Here is a 12,830-nt window from a genome sequence, read left to right as displayed (position 1 = left end):
ACACCGGAACGGAAGAGAAAGTCTGGTGGCTTTTTTTTGTCCCTCTCGAGTAGCATTTGGCAGGTGACAATTCTCCCTTGACTCGGCAAATACGAATTAAAACGAAATCTACCATGATGGAAAGAGCATTACGACGAGGGGTTTGCCCTTGACTCGGCATATACGGATCAGAGCAAAATCTACCATGGGGAAAAAAAGCCATATGAAAAGCATTTTTCCTTTGACTTGGCATACACGGATTAAAACTATCAGTAGCCATACCGTGGAAAAAGCAATACGAAAGGCGTTGTGAAATTAAGCCTACGACGAGAGCGGTCAGAAGTTGGTGTGTTCATTTCGTGTTGTACTTGCTTTTTTCTTTACGAGAAATCGCTTCCAAGGCGCAGCCAGCTCACACAAACTTGCTAAATCCGGGCATTCCTTTTGGGCGGCGTGCCATTCATTTAATGGGAAATGAGACTTATAGAGCTGGGGGAATCACGGAGAGTTGCAGACCGTACGAGGGCCCCCATCACGAAACCCGACACATGGTGGCAGCACTCTTTGCACGAGGCTCGAGTTCAGCTTTTGCAAATCCATGCTGCTAAAATTAGGAATTCATCTCGGGGGGGCTGAGTGAGTCGCCGAGGAATAGTGATTAGAGCAAAAAGCTGAGCGAGGCGCTGACGAATAGCAATGAGAGTGAAATCAAATGACGAATCAGTGGTGCATAAATCAGCAAGATGTAGAGACCAGACGCACCATGCGCGTGGGGAGCTCTAATAAAAACGGATCAAACCAGCTCACGAGTCACTAGAGTGCCACGGTGGCAGACAAGAGGTGATCTCTTTGTTTGCGGCAGTGTCAAGCAGCATAGTGGCGAATCTGCACATAAAGTTGGGCCTGGTATTGTGTGCATTTGGTTTCAGGTCCAATAACAGAGGCTGATATGACTGTTTGACAGGGTGGCAAGGTAGGTGGCGCTCATCGACAATGGGGGCACCACCATGTAAGTACTATAAGTGGTCTCGAGCGGCGAATGGCAAGAGCGCTGCATGTCTTGTGCGCTGTCGCGTGGCTGGATATACTTGACAGGAAGTTGGGTTCACCGCCGCATCTTGTGCATGAAGATTTCGTGAAGAAGGCGATTTCAGTTTGCTGCTATAAGGCAACAGCAGTGGATACAACGCAGAATACTTCCGTATGCACCGGCCATCATGCCCTGTGGAGAGGGAGGAGGGGGCGGAGGCCACAAAGCATGTGTTTAGGCCTCGTCGGAAGCGCGGGGACTGCGTGCTCGTCGGCCACCTGCCACCGATTGAAGGTATTGAACCATCATTGAGCCAAAAACAGATGAAAGACCGACATTATATTGAATAAATTCAACGTTGTCAGCACGTTGCAGAACCAGTCTCGGGCGTAAGGCCCGGTGTTAATTAGGAGACGCGGGTTTTGGCCCAACTCGGGCAAAAAACCGATCGATGGACAGTTGCAGTACTAAAAAAAAAATTGGTAGCCAGAGGAGATTTGGATCCGGAAGTGGATAGAGGGTGTGAATGAGGGACTCGCCGAGGTGGAAGCTAGCAAGGTTAGCAAGATGGGGCGCGGGTGACGTTGATTTGGAAGATGAGGCTGCTTCGGTGAGACGTGTTTGTGCTGCGTGTTCTAGGTCGGTCGGATGGTGGCGAGAGGTGAGCTAGAGACTGAGAGAATAGAACAATGTAGCCAGCGGCCAAGCAGCGGCCGAACGCGACGATGACCAAAGCCGGCAGAAGATGGTGAGGTGGTGGATGATGACATTGGCCCGAGGAGCGTACGGTGGCGGCGTGGCGGTCGATCTTGTGGCGCATCGCAATTTCCTGGGAAGCTCGCTTGCATGGCATGATGGCATGGCATGGCATGGCGTGGCATGGCAACATCATACATGGCAACATGGCAGGCTGGCAGGTTAGCAGCTCTCCGCCAGTCGGGATGCACGGCTGTCAGCTGGTTAGTAATGGAAAACGAATACAGTCGCAAAGAGGACTTACAAGTAAGTGCTGGTACCCATGTCTGAGGCTGTTGTCGAAAGGTGCTTAAGTATCGTTCATGTCTCGCCAGGTTCCAGTGACAGCGGACCAATATGGGTTGCGGGATGTATATTCGGTTGGAGCCGCCGGGCGAACAAGCGGCTTGTCCGAGCACTGAGCACAGACGATATATATTGCAAAGGACCAAGGCTGACCCAAGATGTGATACGAGGCGTATCGTGCCCTACAGTAGCCAAGAGGCCTGCTCGCGTCGAGTCGGATTTTGTACGCGTGATGCTACATGAAAGGAAGAAAGGGAGGCAAAAAAAAAAAGGTCAGGGCACATCACGCGCATTCCAGACCATCGACGGCGACAAAGGCGGCCCCCGCGCGGGGGAAATGATGGACATTCCTCAGATGGATGGGATGAATGGGATTGGTGGTTGTGATGTGCAACGATGATATTGTTTATTGATGTTTTGACGGATGTTGGTAAGGTGATGGCAGGACTGGGAATGGGAATGGCCGTTTGCAGGTGACGATGGTGGGTGGTAAGCAGCGCTGGTGGTGGTGGCGGTGATGATGGGATGGGATGGGACGAGTAGTGGTAGGTACTAAACGAGTAACTTTCTATCTAGATGCCCAGCTATATGCCCTAGTATCTGGTTAGATTGGTACTTTGGTAGGTAGTTGGGCTGCTAGGTAGGCAAATACAGTGGTTGAGCTGCCCATCTGGGCAGGTACAGTGGGTTTAGGTCAATCGGAATATACCTGTACTTGATGGTACCTGAATGATGAGAGGGGCTTCTAGCGCGACAGATGCCCCTCCTACCCACTAATCAGCAGCTCATTTTAGGCCTCTCTAGCGACTTTGGCGAACTCTAGCGACCCTCCACCGGCCGTGACCTGCAGTAGTGCTGCGGGCAGGTAACTAATCAGTACATTGATGGACCTGGATTGGCCCAAAGCGGCATTGCCCCTGCTGGGCGAAAAAGGCTGATTTTTTTTTTTGCTCTACTGCTTTGGCTGTTGAGCTGACTGATTGGATTGATTTCCTTTCCTTGGCTGGCACCACGCTAGTACCGGTAAACTGGGTGCGGCCCATTCCGCCAGAGACGTCGCTTTCCTTGCCAGCTCCTAGCCAGCGCGACCAAAAGCCAAGGCCAAAAAAGAAAAAACAAAAGAAAAAAAGAAGAAAAAAAGAAAAAGAAAACAAGGTACGGATAAAGAAAAGAAATGAGATAAAAAAAAAGAGCCTCTCCCAGTGGATCCGGGCGGAAAATTCCCCTCGACTTCCCTGTAAAGCTAAACGCCTTTTGCCCTGCCCGCTCATACCTCTTACCTTGTCTCCATCCAATTCCCATCTACCAAGTACTTTTCAGTATTGACTCCTCCTCCCCCCCCCCCAGTCATCACCACCACCACCACCACAATTTCAGCCTGGCTTCGGCCGCATTCATGACCTGCATCAGGCTTCGGTACACACTGACCTGACCTTTCCGACGCCGGCTCATCCCGCTGCGCGCTCTGCTTTCACGCCCGTCCTCGCCGTCCAGCCGCCCTCCCTCGTTCAGCCTACGCACCTACGCCTCGTTGTGCCACGCATGCATCCAGCTCATGTCCGCCGCTATGCATCGATGCTTTCGGTGGCGCCATGGGAAATTGCCTACCGGCTGACCATCTAGTCGTCTGTCATGGCCAATCAGTCACCCAACTATCCAACCATTCACCATTCACCATCCACAATGGGTCGTGGACCATGGACCATGGACCATGGACCCGTGCTGCATCGCCATCTCTCCACCCATCCATGCCTTGGTCTGGCCCCCATCACCTATCACAACTTGCCCAACTTGCCTCCCTCTTCTCCCGCCTGAGTCTGCAGCCAAAGCCGACGTATAACTTAGTAAACGAGTCACTCCTCGACTGAGTACCTCGACCATGCAATCTGTACCTCGACTGGGTACCTCGACTGGGTACCTCGACTGAGTAACTAGCACCTCGACTGAGTAATTACCACCACCACCACTACCTCCTCCTCTTACATGATCTTGTTCCATGCAACTTTATGTGCTCTGGCACCTTTTCTTCTCCCCTCTTGTCCCCTGCTCTGCCCTCTTTTTTCTTTGTTATACCCTGGCTCCCTCTGCTTTTAACCACCTACCTATCTGATCTTCTCCCCACGCATGCGTCACGCTCAATTGCTTCTCTCCCCCTCACCACCCTCACTACCTCATTGCTTTATCTACGTATTGTCCCCCCCCCCCGGATCAAGCCAGACGAATATAGTTCTGCGATCGGTGTGGCAACGCATCCGGCTTCCACTTACCCCCCTGCGTGTCTCTCCCATCTGGCAGCCTCCCCCACTAGCCACCTGGAACTGCAAGACCGGATCAGCCTGTCTCACATTGTTGTGTCCAGCGTAATTTACGCGCGAGTCTTTGCTTCTTTCTCCGTCACTTACTAGAGAGACATATCTTTTAATACTGCGAAACCAGCTTCTCTTGTTTCCTCTCTACTTTCTCTCTCCCAGTTATGGTCTTCTGGTCCTAAAAGGTAGTCGCGGTAGCTTCCAACACATATTCGACACAACTTCTTCGAGAGCCGACCTACCCGACCGCCGCCTTTACTCGCCATGTTTCTCACGCCCGTTAGGATTTGGACTCTGCTATGCCTTGTCCTGGCATTGCAACTTGCCACGGCTCAGAGCTTCCAACTTGTCCAAAGGGCCGACGCCTCGGCACCGACGACCAGATCGCCCGAAGAAACAGGCCGCCGAGGAGACGAGGGAAACAAGAATGACGACTCAAAGACCGCATCCAGCGACGCGGATGCCTCTGCTTCGCGGACTGTAACCACGACCACGCGCAACAGCACAGCGAGCGAAACCAGAACGAGCACACCGATTGTTCCTACCCCCACCTCACTCGGCAACACGACCTTTGTGAACGGTACGCGGGAACTGCAATCCATTCATTCGGTCCCTACCTCTCGCTTCCTCTCCAGCTAACACTTGCTAGCCACCGTTCCGCATGGCCAACTGCCTCTCGCGCCACAGCTTACACCGGGATGGGGCGTCGCAGGCATCATCATGCTGGCCACTGGTCTGGTATACGCCGTCATCGGAATTAAGAATCCCTGGATCCATGCCTTTTTTTCGACAGCCTTTATGGCAGCATTGGGAGTTGCGGTCCTCATCATCTACGTCATGACTGTTCCCGTGAGCAACGCTCTGCAAGGTGGTTACGTCGCTGCCATTGTTCTCTCTGGCTGTGCGATCGGTACGGGGTCCATGTTTTTCAAGGAATTGACTGAAGGGCTCGGCTGTGCCCTGGGAGGGTTTTGTTTCAGCATGTGGCTTCTATGCCTGGTTCCCGGCGGGCTGCTACATTCGACACCCGCCAAGGCCATCTTCATCGCCTGCTTTACCATTGTTGGTTTCGGCTTTTACTTCAGTCGCTTCACGCGCGACTGGTCTCTGATAGTAGGCATTGCCTTTGGCGGCGCCACCATAGCTGTTCTTGGTATCGACTGCTTCAGCCGGGCCGGCCTCAAGGAGTTTTGGGCCTGGATCTGGGCCCTCAATGACAACCTCTTCCCGCTTGGAGCCGACACCTACCCAGTCACTAGAGGCATTCGCGTCGAGACCGCAGCCATCGTCATCATTTTCCTCGTAGCCACAATGTCTCAAGTGAGGCTCTGGAAGATTGTCCGCGAAAAGCGCGAAAAGCGAGCTGCTTTGCGGGCTCATGGCCAGCGAAACCTTGAGGAGGAGGAAGAAGTCGTTGGCCGGCATATCGAAGAATCCAATGCTCGCGAGCGCGCCGAATGGGAGCGCGTATATGGCGACGGCGGTGCCGAGAGCATCACAGCTTCGCAATTGTCCGAGACTGGGCATGTCCACGAGAAAAATGTATCCCACAGTCAGATATACGCCGCTAGAAGGCATTCCGGCGACGCCACCGAAATGGACGACATGTCGGAATTGGGCCAGCGCGGCATGGACCGGTTGATGACGGGCGAAGCTGAGGAAGGAAGAGTGACTGTGCGAGTTGGTGCCGATGAAGTCCCCGAGCGTCAAGGCGATGAAGAAGCCGAAGACGATGAAGAAATTGCGCGCAATGAGAAGGCGTCGGAAGATGCAAGTGTGCCGCACGACACTTCTACCAGGAGCAAGCGTGCCTCTGTCAATACCGCCACCAGCGGCAGGGTTCCTGTGCGCTCTTCAATCGTCACACCTTCTCCTGAAGTTGTACCTCTGCCATTCAGTGTGCCTCGGGGTCATCTTCCTCGGTCTGAGAGATCTTCCGTCGCAACTTTCGCTGATGTTGAGGAGGAAGTCATTCCAGCGAATTCGCGCCGCATCGAACGACACTCTGTTGTTAAACGTCTGTCTCGAGGATCCGTAGAGCTCCTGAGAAGTCTATCTCAGCGCTCTGGCCGTTCGGCTAACACTCCCGACCTTGGCCACGAAGGTGGCGAGAGTACCGAAATGCTTCTTACGCAAATCAAGTCTCATCGTCAAGACAGAGATAACGATTCCCTCGCCGCTACGGTGGACATGGAGAGTGTAAGCGGTGACGAACGGGGTTCCATGCGTACGGCGGATGACGATGTGGAGGAGGTCGACTCGCAGGTTGAAGCTACGGCAGCCGATGCAACACCAGAAAAAGTTGCATCAGGGGTTGCGGAAGCCACTACCACGGATTCAGCTGCTCTCGACCAGTCGAATACAGCATCCAAGGACTCCAAGCGACAAGGTACGACGGCTCAAAATAAACAGGGCAATTTCCGCTCTCAAGTGGTTACTGGACCGGCCGAAACCGAGGCCCCCGACGAGCCAATCAACGCACCGCAATCTGAGATACCAGAGTCGGCTGCATCTGGGACGTCAGGTCCTGTCAGTTTGACCAAGGAACGTCTTCCAAGGCCAATGTCCAAGATTGCTTTGTCCTACCGAACGAATGAGTGGGCCAAGCATCTAAGCAATGCTGACCTACCTGACATGGATGATCTGCCTGTTGAGAAGCCCAACCGCGTCAAGAAGGCCACCAAGGAGCGTGCCAGGCCAGTGAATGTCGAAGATCTCCAGAGGACTGCGCAAGACGGAACCCCCGCGCCTGCGCTTCCACGGTCCGTATCTAGAATGTCTACCATGTCTACTAGCACGACCGGGCCTACGCAAGTGACCATGCCAGCGACCCCAGTACTATCGCATGAGACGCCAGGAGCTGCTTCACCCAACGACACTACAACGACGGCGAGATCGCAGCTTGCCTCGTCTACTAGCGTGCGTAAGCTTTCACCGACAGTCCAGCCTATTCTTGAGGAAGAGCGGGCTGTCTCTGTTGCCTCGGGGGCATTACCTGTCACCCGAGAGGAAGAATTGCACATGGAATCTGATATAGGCCTCGCCCCGGAGAATGATCAGTTTGTCAAACCCGCCGCGACCATCCCCGGTATTGTCTCCTACGCAAGCCCACAGACACTGCTTGGCCAACGCGAAATGTTCCTGCGTAGCCGATCGCAAGGAAGTCTTCTAAACACTGTTGATGAGATGCAAACTACGGCGACCCCTCCCATGACGGCTCCTAGTGAGGCTGACTCAATACACAACTACCCCATGTACGCTGCCGCCTTCGCTTCTGACCCTGATGAAATGCCGTTGAGCCAACGCCGCTCGATGATTCTCGGCAGCCGCATGTCACATAGTGAGTCGACAAACTCATTGAACCGCGCCACGAGCCGTGCCGGGAGCGTCTACGGCGGTGTCGACAACCTCACTTTCAACTCTCACCAGCCCAAGAGAGTCTCGGGCCTCCCCACACAAGCAGCCCGAGACACGCAGCTCGCCAACTTTCGCATGTCGGTTTCGCAGGACCTGCGTGCCGGAAACCCCATGATCAATAGCGGTGGTCGTGAAACCCCCTTCGCGTCTACCAACTCGCTTCTCGGTGGCCGCGAAGCCGAGGTGCAGCGCAACATTGAGATGCAACGTCACGTTCTGATGGGCCAAAAGGAGGCCGAGGCTCAAAGACGAGAGATGCAGCGTCGTGACAAGGAGTTTTCTGACCGAGCCTTTGACGATCGCATGCGCAGCGGTGACCTCGCCGACGCTCATCGTGAGGCCTTGCGCAAGATGCAGCGATCCGCTGGCCAACACTAACTGCAATTCGTCCTCGCTTAATTTTTTCGAATCTTTTCCCCATTTTTCTCTTCGATTCTAGTCACTTTTTTTTATAAGTCATGACATTTCCGTCTACTACGGTTCTCGCTCTGCGCGACTCCTTCGGAATTCTTTGTCAAAGTTTTATCACAGTTGAATACCCCCCCTCCCCCTCTAATCGGTTTGCAGCACAACTTATCGGGTGCTTTCCCCGTCGTGCTTGATGGCAAGATATACCAGTTGCATTTCTAGGCTGTTGGATACAGTACCTATCTCTCAGGCGTTTTGTTCGTTTTCTTTTTTTGGCGGTGAACCTCATCCCTTCTCGCACTTGCTTCGTCTTTTCTTGCGCACTAAGAGTTCAATTCGAAACCGGTCAGGCGCGCGTATATACAAAAGCCATTTAAGTTGTTATGATTAAAACTTTTATTCCTAATTGAGCTTGACATGAGATTGGTTTCTGAGAATGATTATTCCCCCTAATCCCTATTTTCAACGTCGTATCCGGCCAGCCGTTGAAGACGCCGAAGAGTGCCAAATTCTGTGGTCGAGCGCGTTGATCACTCTAGCTAGGAAAGCAGTCGGCTATATTACCCCTTTCGCCAGGGTTAGAAAGAACAATGTACACATAAAGAAAAAGCTATCGCCCGTCACTACTGGCAATTGTCGCCAGCGTCGTCCAGTGTGTGGTTGGCGAACCGAACACTCCTGTTGCCCGACTCCAGAGTCGAGAGAGCACCGGGAAGGTCTAGGGCCTCGGAAGGGTGTGGCCGGCCCGGTCCCATTACCGGCAGCGAAAAGTTCCTTGCAGATGATGACGACATTTTGCGCCGGGGAGGGACAGCCTGCGGACAGATGGCATCGTCGTCTTGGCTCCGGAGCGAAAGCGCGGATGCCTTGGTGTCGAGGGGAGGCAGGACCGGTGTGGGGGTCTGTGGAGGGATGGCTGGAGCAAGGTGTATAGCCTCGGACTTGTTTCGGAAGGGGAACGGGCTTCTTGGTAGACGGCTTGTCCAGCTCCGTGGATGGGGCGGGATGGGAGCACCGCCACCGCCGTTGCTGGGACCACCACCGAGGGCCGCTGCGAGGCCGGGCGTAAGAACACGAGAGAGGTCATGATGCACGCTCCCTGCTGTGCTCTCGCCGGATGAGACGCTCTTGGAAGTGGCATGAGTGGTGAGTCTATACTGGGAGGAATTCTGCGACGACTTTGTTCTCCTGCAGATATTTGTTAGCACGGCATGCTTGCTTTCCAAGAGGAAGGTAAAGGAAAAGGCTCTTACTTGGAGGATCGGGCGAGGTAACCAGTCGCGGCGGCCGTCTGCATCGCCTTCCTGTCCGGATCGTACTCGTTGTGCAGGCTGGGCCAGATCCTGCCTAGGCCCAGACGAAGGAGAATGACGCGATACGAGTTCATCGCGTCCTTGGTCATGCCAAAGAAGATGAAGATGGGTATCGCGGTAATGATGGAAATGTACCCGTTGTTGAGGCTCCCAAAGCTGATGGCGCTGCTCGGCAGGAACAGTATGGCGCCCCATGGTGGCTGGTCCGGACTGGTCGGGTGATGGATCTGGTTCACGTTGAATGGGACCATGCCACTGAGAGCCTGCACGTTGAGAACGCACAGAGTGACGTTGATGGGTAGGAAGGGCACAAGAATGGACGTCACCATGAGGTAGAGCCGGCGTTTGGTCCTCTGACCGCGCAGCAAGGCGGCGCGGTTGCTGCTGAGGGCCGAAGAAGTGGTTTTGGAGACTTGACGGAACCGGAAAAAGGTAATGACTAGGGAAACTTGTGTGTTAGTGGGATTTCGATTCGACTGACGAGTGTCGGCAGGTTGCGTGTGACCCATACCTGCGTAGATGGCAGCAACGACGGAGACGACGAGCTGGGCAACGACAAAGAACAAGAGGTACGGCCACGACGATGCCGGGACCCAGCTGCAGCCCATCAACGTGCCGACGGCGTAGCGGCGAGCGGCGAGCGGCCAGGTCAGCGCCAGCTGCACGACCGGCAGGGGAAAGATGATGAGGGCCTGGACCAGGTTGCGGCGCCTCTTCTCGCGGACCGTCAACGGGTTGGCGCGCATGATGCCGACCTGGTGCGCCAGGTTTCGCATGATGGCGAGGAGGCAGGTGACAAAGATGCCGGCGCAGCCGTTGTAGACAAAGGGCTCGAGATCGCAGAGGCCGTAGCCCGGCCACCACGACGCCATGTCGTCGGTGCGCCAGAGCAGCGCCATGAGGATGGTGAAGACGTTCTTGATCTCGACGACGACGATGAAGACGGCGGCGGCGAACTCGCCGTTGAGGTAGAGGTTCCGTAGAGGCACGAGACACACCACGTTGGCGACGACGGCGAGGGCGACGCGGGCGACGAGATTCGCCGTGAGGGAGGGGGTGGCGAATGGTGGACTGCTGGGGGCGACTGAGAAGATGGCAGGGCTGTCCCCTCTCGCTGCGAGAGAGTGATGATCCATTTAGTGTGTGTGTAGAGAATGGTGATGCCTTTTTTGGGATCGTTGGTAGGAGAGAGAAGGGACTTGTGGTGGAATGAGAAAGGGCAGCTCGGACAAGCCAGACGGGATGACAATCGTCAAACAGTCATTTGATATTCCACAGCGACGATGAAGAAGAAGGACGAGGGCAAAGATTGGGGGGAAGGTTGCTTTGTTTGTTGATATTGAAGACGGTCTAAGCGGACTCGCGGAGTGAGATTATGTTGGCCCAAACGTCACATCCTTATACATTAGGACCGGATGGGACAGATGGAACAGACCCGGGACGGACAGGAAGGGAAAGCAGCCCAAGGGTCAGTTCAGCTCAGAGGAAGCCGAAGCAAGCCTCTGATGGGATAGTCACATTGCACAGGGACAAAAATAGAGATCAAAAGAACCTCAATAAGAAGAGGAGGAGGAGGAGGAGGAGGAGGAGAAAGAGTGCGGTGTGTAGCGATCCATGGGGGTCAGACCAGGCTGGGTTGGGGGCCTATTCATCGTTGCAGATCAAGCAATGTTCCCACCCCCGGAGGATTATGAGAAATGAATTGTATGCAGGGGGTGTATGCAGCATGCAGTAGTATTCGGATGTCGATGTCTTTTCGCACCCCCCCTCTCTTCCCCAGTCAAGAAGGGTATGCCGCCCCGGCAAAAGGTTGGGAAGATCCCTAGTCTGTGGCGTCTCGGATGTTACTAAGAAGATGAAGAAGGTGAAGGAGAAAAGGCACAAACATGTTTAGAACGGGACAGAGATACAGGCCGTTTGGTGAGGGGGGGGGGGGGGGACCTTATCCACTGCCACTGCACTACGTGTTGCGTAGACACAGGGAGAGGATAGGTAAGACCCGGGTCCAGACGTGTGTCGCATGCCGGCACCTCTGTGCACCCAAAAACTCATATATCGCGGAGGGGGCTTGGGGGGAACAGTGCCGGAGGTGTGCCATGTTTTGGGCGGAAAAAGCAGATCTTCTTCAATGACAGCTCAATGCGTGTAAGCGCCGTTCTATTGATACCCAAAAGCGGTAATTCCAAAAGGCTGTGGTGGGAAAGCGGGAGTGAGTGGGTCTGAGACAAGGCCGGGGCCGGGGTTGTATTTTGTCGAGATGTGAATTGAGAATAGAAATCAATTAGAAAAAAAATAATGATAATAGAGCAGGAGAAATTGCCTTTGAATAGTTTTTGAATCTACTGTTTGTTTCTCTCTCTTTTTTTTCCAACCTTGCGTTGGCGTTTTAGATTCAAGTGTGTTGGTAAAGATGCGATGTGGTGATGATGGGGGTGGTGTGGGTGGGCGCAGAGCCGTGCCGCGGCGATATGGCAACGTGCGATGAAGGTTGCACAGACAAGGCGGCAACGTCTGGCCCCTCTCCCCGGGAGCAACCGTTCAGCACGGCTCAGGGCCTCCCATCATCGGGTGGAGACTCTGGAGCTGAGAAGAAACAAGTCTCTGTGGCATCCGGTCGCTTTCTCTTCTTTTCTTTCAGCTTATCATAGTCATCCTGCGGACCGGCCGAGTCTGAAAGCTGAAGTTGAACAGGCTTGTTGTTTTTGTGTGTGGCATGGAGATGAGGCGGGTCCGGTGTATGAATGAATATTGTCCCCGTCTGAGAGCTGATATATTCATGGGCAGAGGATGCAAGAGAGATTTCCCTCCGTTTTGCTCTGCCGTCTCCGGACTGTTGCTTGATCGTCCGGGTCTTGTCTTCCAAGGGAGTGAGACAACAACACAAGTGGGAAAGAAAACAAAGTATATAAGCTGCCAGACTTGACCAAGCAAATGCAGAGAAGCAGCATGGGTTGGCCGAAAGAAGACAAAAAAAAAGGGGGGGGGGCGACTCTTTCTTTGTTTTGTTTCGTCTTCTTCTGTGGCTCAAAGTAGACGAAGTCGGGTGTGTGATGGACTATAGTGTAGCAATGACCAACCACGCGGAATGATGGGCTGATTGTGGCTTTCATATTGCTAGAGCGTACCGATACGCTTGAACACGGCGAAACATTCGTCGGGTCGTCGACAAGTTTGGAGAGCCCGACGACTTCTGACCAGTCTGTGGCTGTCGCCGATATGGATAGGTCTTTGCTCGCAACAGCTACCTCTCTCCAACTTTACATTTTAGGAGTCATGATTTGTTTCTCGTTGGCTTTCCTGAGACGCAAGGTTTCGCTCTACATCCCATAACTT

General features: G+C 53.9%; 2 protein-coding genes across 2 annotated transcripts; one reads left to right on the top strand and one right to left on the bottom strand.

Annotated features, from left to right (window-relative positions):
• Positions 1 to 4,623: 4,623 nt before the first annotated feature.
• V2A60_004954 (uncharacterized protein) lies at positions 4,624 to 8,154 on the top strand (the record flags this gene model as incomplete). The annotated part of the gene is made up of 2 exons (XM_083256268.1): positions 4,624 to 4,939; positions 5,009 to 8,154. The coding sequence occupies 2 exons, from the start codon at positions 4,624 to 4,626 to the stop codon at positions 8,152 to 8,154; spliced, it is 3,462 nt and encodes a 1,153-aa protein (XP_083112394.1).
• Positions 8,155 to 8,807: 653 nt separating this feature from the next.
• On the bottom strand, positions 8,808 to 10,633 carry V2A60_004953 (pheromone A receptor-domain-containing protein; the record flags this gene model as incomplete). The annotated part of the gene is made up of 3 exons (XM_083256267.1): positions 8,808 to 9,372; positions 9,438 to 9,936; positions 10,009 to 10,633. The coding sequence occupies 3 exons, from the start codon at positions 10,631 to 10,633 to the stop codon at positions 8,808 to 8,810; spliced, it is 1,689 nt and encodes a 562-aa protein (XP_083112393.1).
• Between the last annotated feature and the right edge of the window lie 2,197 nt (positions 10,634 to 12,830).

Source organism: Cordyceps javanica, chromosome 3 (assembly GCF_051103115.1).
Source record: "Cordyceps javanica chromosome 3, complete sequence".
Lineage (NCBI taxonomy): Eukaryota > Fungi > Ascomycota > Sordariomycetes > Hypocreales > Cordycipitaceae > Cordyceps > Cordyceps javanica.
This window is presented reverse-complemented; position numbering and strand designations above follow the sequence as displayed.